Source organism: Bos javanicus, chromosome 25 (assembly GCF_032452875.1).
Source record: "Bos javanicus breed banteng chromosome 25, ARS-OSU_banteng_1.0, whole genome shotgun sequence".
Classification (NCBI taxonomy): Eukaryota; Metazoa; Chordata; class Mammalia; order Artiodactyla; family Bovidae; genus Bos; species Bos javanicus.
This window is the reverse complement of record NC_083892.1, coordinates 20883853-20891284: the sequence shown is the minus strand read 5'-3', so window position 1 is coordinate 20891284 and position 7432 is coordinate 20883853. Positions and strand designations below refer to the sequence as shown.

The window sequence follows — 7432 nt, the reverse complement described above, 5'->3', positions numbered from 1 at the left end:
GGTTGCCATGTCCTCCTCCACGGGATCTTCCCAACCCAGGGATCAAACCCGTGCCTCCTGTGGCTCCTGCATTGTAGGCAGATTCCTTACTGCTGAACCACTGGGGAAGCTAGCAATTCCATACTCAGAAGAAATACCCAATAAAGGAAAAATATACATATAAATATACTTGTGTGTGGTTACTTATTTATTTAACAAGGATATGTACTAGAATGAGGCTTCCCTTGTAGCTCAGCTGGTTAAGAATCCTCCTACAGTGCAGGAGATCCCGGTTCAATTCCTAGGGAGAAGATCCCCTGGAGAAGAGATAGGCTACCCATTCCAGTATTCATGGCTTCCCTGGTGGCTCAAACAGCAAAGAATCTCCTGCAATGTGGGAGACCTGGGTTCTATCCCTGGGTTGGGAAGATTCTCTGGAGGAGGGCATGGCAACCCACTCCAGTGTTCTGGCCTGGAGAATCCCCATGGACAGAGGAGCCAGGCGGGATCAAAAAGAGTCGACATGACTGAGTGACTAAGCACAGCACAGCACAGAGCATGTACTAGAATATTCACAGCAGCATTATTTGTCATAACTCCAACTGAAAGCTACCAAGTTCCTATCAACAGTAAAATGGACAAATAAATTGTGGTATATTCATCCACGAGAACCCTGTCAACAATGATAATGAACTCCCTAAAAATATATGCAAGAATGTATATAAATTTTAAACCTAATGTTGAGCAAAAGAAACCATGCGGCATACACTGCATGTTTACATTTAAATAAAATACAGAAATGGGAGAAACCAGTCTATGTTGTTAAAAGCCAGGATAGTGGTTGCTCTTTGTGGGGGAAGTGTGAGGAGGAGGCCGTGTTCCTGGCTGAATGGGGACATGAAGCAGACATCTGGGGAGCACTGGTTGTGTTCCCTTTCTTTTTTATTATTTCTTTACATTTATTACTTAATGTCTCATGATTACGTAGAATACAATAGTCATTGTAAAGTTTAAATTCTAAATAAAGGTGTGTGATACAAAACACTGAGTTTAGTTGCCTGTGCTATGCAGTAGGTCTTGTTGGTTATCTAGTTTATATGTAGTGGTGTGTAACTGCTAATCCCAAGCTCCTAATTAGTCTCTCCCCTTACCTCTTTTTCCCCTTTGGTAACCATAAATTTGTTTTCTACGTCTGTGAGTCTCTTCCTGTTTTGTAAATAAGTTTACTTGTACCTTTTTTTTTTTTTAGATTTCACAATCAGCGATGTCATATGATTGACATTCTCTTTCTTGGAGGTCACACAGTTGTGTGTGGCCTTTGGCAAGCTGTCACGCTATGTATTTATGTTTTGTGTGCTTTTTCTTTGTCTGTAGGTTGCACCTCAGTGAGGAAAACTACAATTTTTCAAAAGTGACTGCCACACCAGATATGAGATAACTGTGAGAGGCTCTGCCCACTATACAGGGACTATTCAGGTATATGGTTCAGCTGAAGGACACAGCAGAACCACTCACCCCAAGTCACCAAACTGGCTCCTAGATCAACTGAAAGAACAGATGTACATGGCAGTTACCCAATAATTACTATTTCTTGCTGAGGTCCCGCAGTCAAATGCCTCCAGGAGCCCGGTGGGTACATGAATGAGACGCTGGGTTATCACAGTAAGAATGATGGGGGGCTTCCCCAGTGGCTCAGTGGTAAAGAATCTGTCTGCCAATGCAGGAGACATGTGTTCCAGCAGTACGGGAGATCCCACATGCAGCGGAGCAATTAAGCTCCTGTGCCACAACTACTGAGCCTGTGCTCTGGAGCCTGGGAATGCCTGTGAGCTCGTGCTTTGCAACAAGAGAAGTCACCGTTTTGAAAAGCCTGCGCACTGCAACTAGAGAGTACCCCCACTTGCTGCAACCAGAAAGCCCACACACAGCAAGGAAAACACAGTGCAGCTGAAAATAAATACATAAAATAAAAAAGACATAAATGAAAGCTGTGTTGTCTGTAGCTCCAGCTAATGAATGCTGGAGAATGTCAGAGAACGCAGGCCAGTGAAGTTTCCAAAATTTTGAAAAAGAAGATGAGAATCCAGTTTACTCCATGAAGCCTCTCAGTTTTCAGATTTTGGTAATTCTTTCAAATGAAATGGGCGCATCAAAACATACCCTGGGGCCAGATTTGGCCAATGGACATCCTATTTGCAACCTCTGGTTTAATGGTTGGTTGAATGAATCACTCTGGAAGTCTAGCAGAGCTACAATAATACAAACAGTATCTACTCTTTATTGGGAACTTAATGGGACATTTACCTCCCAACACATTTCCTTGCTTCTAAGATGCCTCACACACCAATTATATAGCAACAGCTTTCCATGAAATGAAGAATTAAAAAAAAAAAACATAAAAAGGAAACAGTACCATATTAAACATATTAAAAGACACACCTAGATTTCAGAAACATTGCAATGTAAAACAAAAGTATGCTTGAAAAATGAGTGAATATGAGACATTTTCTCATTTTATTCTTACAAAAACTTTATGTGGTGTGTGTGGTTGTTACCCACAGTATGAGGCTCAGTGAGATTAACTAACTGTCCCAAGTTTATGCGTCTAGTAAGCGGCAGGGCCAGAATTTAAATCTAGATTTATTTCACGTCCAACACCATATCCCTGTTCATTGCCATACATTGCTTCCTTTTGTGGAATAAGTGTCAGTAAGAGCAAAAGTTGTAGGTTTGGGGGAGTGTTACAATAGTCTAAGTGGCTGCAACAAATGCCCAAACATGTTATGCATTCATGAAATAAAAATGCATTTCATGGGACTTCCCTGGTGGTCCTGGTGGCTAAGACTCCAGGCTCCCAATTCAGGGGAGCTGGGTTTGAGCCCTGATTGGGGAACGAGATCCCATACATTGCAACTAAGAGTTCACATACTGCAACTAAAATATTCCGTGTGATGCAACTAAGACCAGGCACAGCCAAATTAATAATAAAGGAAATAAAAATAAATATTTAAAAATTGCATTCCTGACTCATTTAATAGCCTTTGGTACTCTTTTTTTTTTTTTTTTTGCTGCAAAAAGCTTTATTGTTTCCATATGGTCCAAGGCTTGAGAGAGGGCTCCAGGGTGTTAAAAAAGCTGCCTAGTAGCTGCAGAGAGGGGCTTCAGGCAGCCCTGATGTTAGGTGGGTTCTTCAATGGCCACTGGTCTCCAGAAGCTCCTAGTCGTGCTTGAGGGTGAGCCTTTCGAAGAGATACTCGCCCAACCCAGCCTGGGGACCAGCCAGCCTGCGGAGGTTGGTCAGGTGGTCACCCATCTTCTTGATGAGTTTCACTTCCTCATCTAGGAAGTGGTTCTCCAGGAAGTCACAGATGTGGGGGTCTCCGCGGGCAGAAGCCAGGCCATGCAGATCCAACAGGGCTTTATTCAGGTTCTTCTCTACGAGCAGGGCGGCCTCCATAGCCTCCTGGGTTTTACCCCACTCATCTTGAGATGGCTTCTGCACGTCCAGGAAGAGGGCGCGGCCGCCACGCTGGTTTTGCAGTTTCAAGAGACGCTCCGCGCCCTCGCGCTTCTCCTTGGCCAATTCGCAAAAAAAGTGACCCACACCCTCCAGGGCCACATCGTCGCGGTCGAAATAGAAGCCCAGAGAGAGGTAGGTGTAGGAGGCCCGCAGTTGCATGTTAACCAGGCGGTTGACAGCGGCCTCCACCTCGGTAGAATAATTCTGACGAATCTGGGAGCTCATGATTGGTCGGTAATAATAAGGAGTTAAAAAATGGTGGCTGGTCCCGGTGATCGCGGACAGCTGAGTGGCTGACTGCGAAGGCTGCGACTGGAAAAAAGGCTGGAGGGTGGTCGGAGGCTGGAGCAAGGGGCGTCCCTGGGTCTGTTCCGTCCAAGCACTGTTGAAGCAAGAGACAGATCCGCGGGGCCGCCGAGCGCACTTCCCCTTTGGTACTCTTGCATGCAGTCCTCCCCATGGTGACTAGTTCAGTGAACTGGGAGGAGAAAGAACACAGACAAGGCCCCTGCAGTCTTGTTGTTGTTCAGTTGTTAAGTCATGTCCACCTCTTTGTAACCCCATGGACTGCAGCATGCCAGGCTTCCCTGTCCTTCACCATCTCCCAGAGCTTGTTCAAACTCATGACCATAGAGTTGGTGTGCCATCCAACCATCTAATCCTCTGCCATCCCCTTCTCCTTTTGCCTTCAATCTTTCCCTGCAGCAGGGTCTTTTCCAATGAGTTGGCTCTTCGCATCAGGTGACCGAAGTATTGGAGCTTCAGCTTTAGCATCAGTCCTTCCAATGAAATTGCAGGATTGATTTCCTTTAGGATTGACTAATTTGATTTCCCTGCTGTCCAAGGGACTCTCAAGAGTCTTTTCTAGCACAATTAGAAAGCATCAATTCTCTGGTGCTCATTCTTCTTTATTGCCCAACTCTCACATTCGTACATGACTCATGGGAAAACCATAGCTTTGACTATATGGACCTTTGTCAGCAAAGTGATGTCTCTTGCTTTTTAATATGCTGTCTAGGTTTGTCATAGCTTTTCTTCCTAGGAGCAAGCTTCTTTTAATTTCATGGCTGCAGTCACTGTTCACAGTGATTTTGGAGCCCAAGAAAAGAAAATCTGTCACTGTTTCCATTTTTTTCCCCATCCATTTGCCATGAAGTGATGGGACCAGATGCCATGATCTTTGTTTTTTGAATGTTGAGTTTTAAGCCAGTTTATTCACTCTCATTTTTCACCTTCATCAAAAGGCTCTTTAGTTCCACTTCACTTTCTGCCTTTTGGGTGGTGTCATCTACATATCTGAGGTTATTGATATTTCTCCTAGCAATCTTGATTCCAGCTTGTGATTCATCCAGCCCAGCATTTTGCATGATGTACTCTGCATATAAGGTAAATAAGCAGAGTGACAATATACAGCCTTGATGCACTACTTTCTCAATTTTGATCCAGTTTTTCCATGTCTGGTTCTAACTGTTGCTTCTTGACCTGCATATAGGTTTCTCAGGAAGCAGGTAAGGTGGTCTGGTATTCCCATCTCTTTAAGAATTTTCCACAGTTTGTTGTGCTCCACACAGTCAAAGGCTTTAGTATAGTCATTGAGGCAGAAGATGTTTTTCTGGAATTCCCTTGCTTTTTCTATGACCCAGTTGATGTTAGCAATTTGATCTCTGGTTCCTCTGTCTTGGTAGCTAGAGTAGGATGATTCAGGATGAGGAAAGATAAACACTGCTTGAGGCCTGGGCTGGTCCTCAAGGCCTATGAGAACAGCCCGGTTATGAGCCAAATCCGGGCCATGGCCCTGTTCCTGGGCCCCCACTGGCTAGGTCCTCAGGGATAAGCAGGGCTGTGTAGACTCAGCATGGTGCCTGAAGCTCCAGCAGGTAACTTACTGATGTCTGCTTCCCCCATCTTCCCCTTTGCTCCATTGGGCCACCCTCCAGAGGGCAGAATTCTTGGGTGTTTTTTATGGAAGACTCTATACCCTGGCTCACAGCCTGGTTGGCTGCTGCCCCTTCCCGTAGGGGAAGGTAGTGGGTAGAGTTGGCTCCCAGGCCTGGAACGGGGTAAGTCCTGACCCCAGTCTGCAGCCTGCATCCTCCCTAGAAATGGCTGGCTGGCTGAAGTATTTTTAGGTATTTCATCAGGCAGGGGATGGATGACCATGGGAAATTCCTTGGGAAATGAACGTCCACTGGAGTATTCAGACGAGCAGTGTGTTCAGTGTCCCCAAGGACTCTGGCCCCAGGTATATTTCCTGAGTTCCGGAAGAGGGTGGCCAGATAGCAGGAGGCTCTGAGTGGGCGTGGTCATACGTCATCAGGGAAGTGAAGATTAGAACAATGAGAGTCTTGTCACTTCTCAGAGTGACAGCATTAATGACACTGGGCACTTGGGGGTAGGAGGGGAAGTGGTCCTCAAACTCTGCAAGTGGAAGATCATCGAGGGATATTTACTCTGGAGAACAAATTGGCACTCTCCAGAAGAATTTTAGAGTTGGTTGTCTTTCTACAAGGAAGCATGTACAAGTACAAGACCATACTCATCACAGTACGGTTTGTAAGAAAACAACAACAGAAAACAGGGAATTCCCTGGGACCCAGTGGTTAGGACTTTGGGCTTCCATGGCAGGGGACATATGTTCAATCCCTGGTTGGAGAACTGAGATACCACAAGCCGTGGAAAGGCCAGAAAATATCCCAAAACCAAAAGCAACAAACAAACCAGAAACAACTTAAAAAGCTTAGCAGTAGGGAAATGGATGGATGCAATGTGGTTGCAGCAACCAAACTAAATAATCTACATGCATCCATGCCTCTAGAGCTAAAAACACAATATTGAATGAATGCATGCTATGATATGAATGTTAGCTCTCTATTGTCATAGAACAAGTTATTCCCAAGCTCACTGGCTTTAAACAGCAACACATGCTTATTATCTTCAGAGTTTGTGCGAGTCATGAATTCAAGTGTGGTTTAGCTGGAAGGTTCTAGAGTTTCTCATGATGTTAATGGTCAAGATGTCAGCTGGGACAACAGTCATCTGAAGACTTGGTTAGGACCTGGAGGATTCATTTCGAAGGCGACTCACTCATATGGCTGTCAAATTTGTGCTGCTTGTTTGTGAGAGGTCTGAGGTCCTCCTCCATTTGGATGTCTCGACAGGACTGCTTGAGGATCCTTACAACATGACTGACCTCCTCCAGAGCAAGCAGCCCAAGAGAGTGCAAGGTGAAAGGAGCAGTGTCTTTCATAATCTAGGCTTGGCAGTCACATATCATCACTTCTGCCACATTCTATTCATTAAGAAAAAGTCACTAAGTTTGGTCCACATTTAAGGGAAGAATTAAATTGCCGCTTTCAAAGGAAGGAATGTCAAATAACTTGTGAATATATTTTAAGATTAGCTTACATATGATTGACATCATTTACTTAGTTTACACTGATATATTACTCAAATAGTCCTGGCCATTTGGAGCTCCCTACTACTCTGGCTATAATGATTGCTTCCTGGATGAGTATGTGACACAATGTAGGCCAATCAGGATTTTCCCCAGCACTTGTGTACTAAAAATCTCTCTTCTGGAGTTGCTAAACTTTTAGGATATGAGTCTTGGGCTGCTTGATCCCACTTTGTCCACCAGAATTGAGAGAGTCTTTCTAAAGAACTGAGAGTGAGAGAGAGAGAGAGAGGTCCAAATGAGATCATTTGAGTCCCTGGATCAAGACATGCCTGAAGCCTTCATGATTATCTCTGTCTTTTCACTTATGTAAAACAATAAATTCCCCCTTTCGCTTATGCTGACTTGAATGGGTTTCTGTTCCTTGCCACCACCACACTTTGATGAATATAGTAGCTATGGTGTTTCTGTAACTAGTCAGAGTTCTCCAGAGAAACAGAATGCATGAATATATATTTATGGCTCCCTGATGGCTCAGC

At 44.6% G+C, this 7432-nt stretch overlaps 1 protein-coding gene across 1 annotated transcript; it reads right to left on the bottom strand.

Annotated features, from left to right (window-relative positions):
• Positions 1-3029: 3029 nt before the first annotated feature.
• On the bottom strand, positions 3030-3930 carry LOC133238386 (ferritin light chain-like). Its single transcript, XM_061401415.1, has one exon. The coding sequence runs from the start codon at positions 3722-3724 to the stop codon at positions 3197-3199; it is 528 nt and encodes a 175-aa protein (XP_061257399.1). The 5' UTR covers positions 3725-3930; the 3' UTR covers positions 3030-3196.
• Positions 3931-7432: the final 3502 nt, after the last annotated feature.

Bases quoted from the DNA above. Each gene is read 5' to 3' on its own strand.
- LOC133238386 (XM_061401415.1), bottom strand. From the start codon at position 3,724: ATGAGCTCCCAGATTCGTCAGAATTATTCTACCGAGGTGGAGGCCGCT.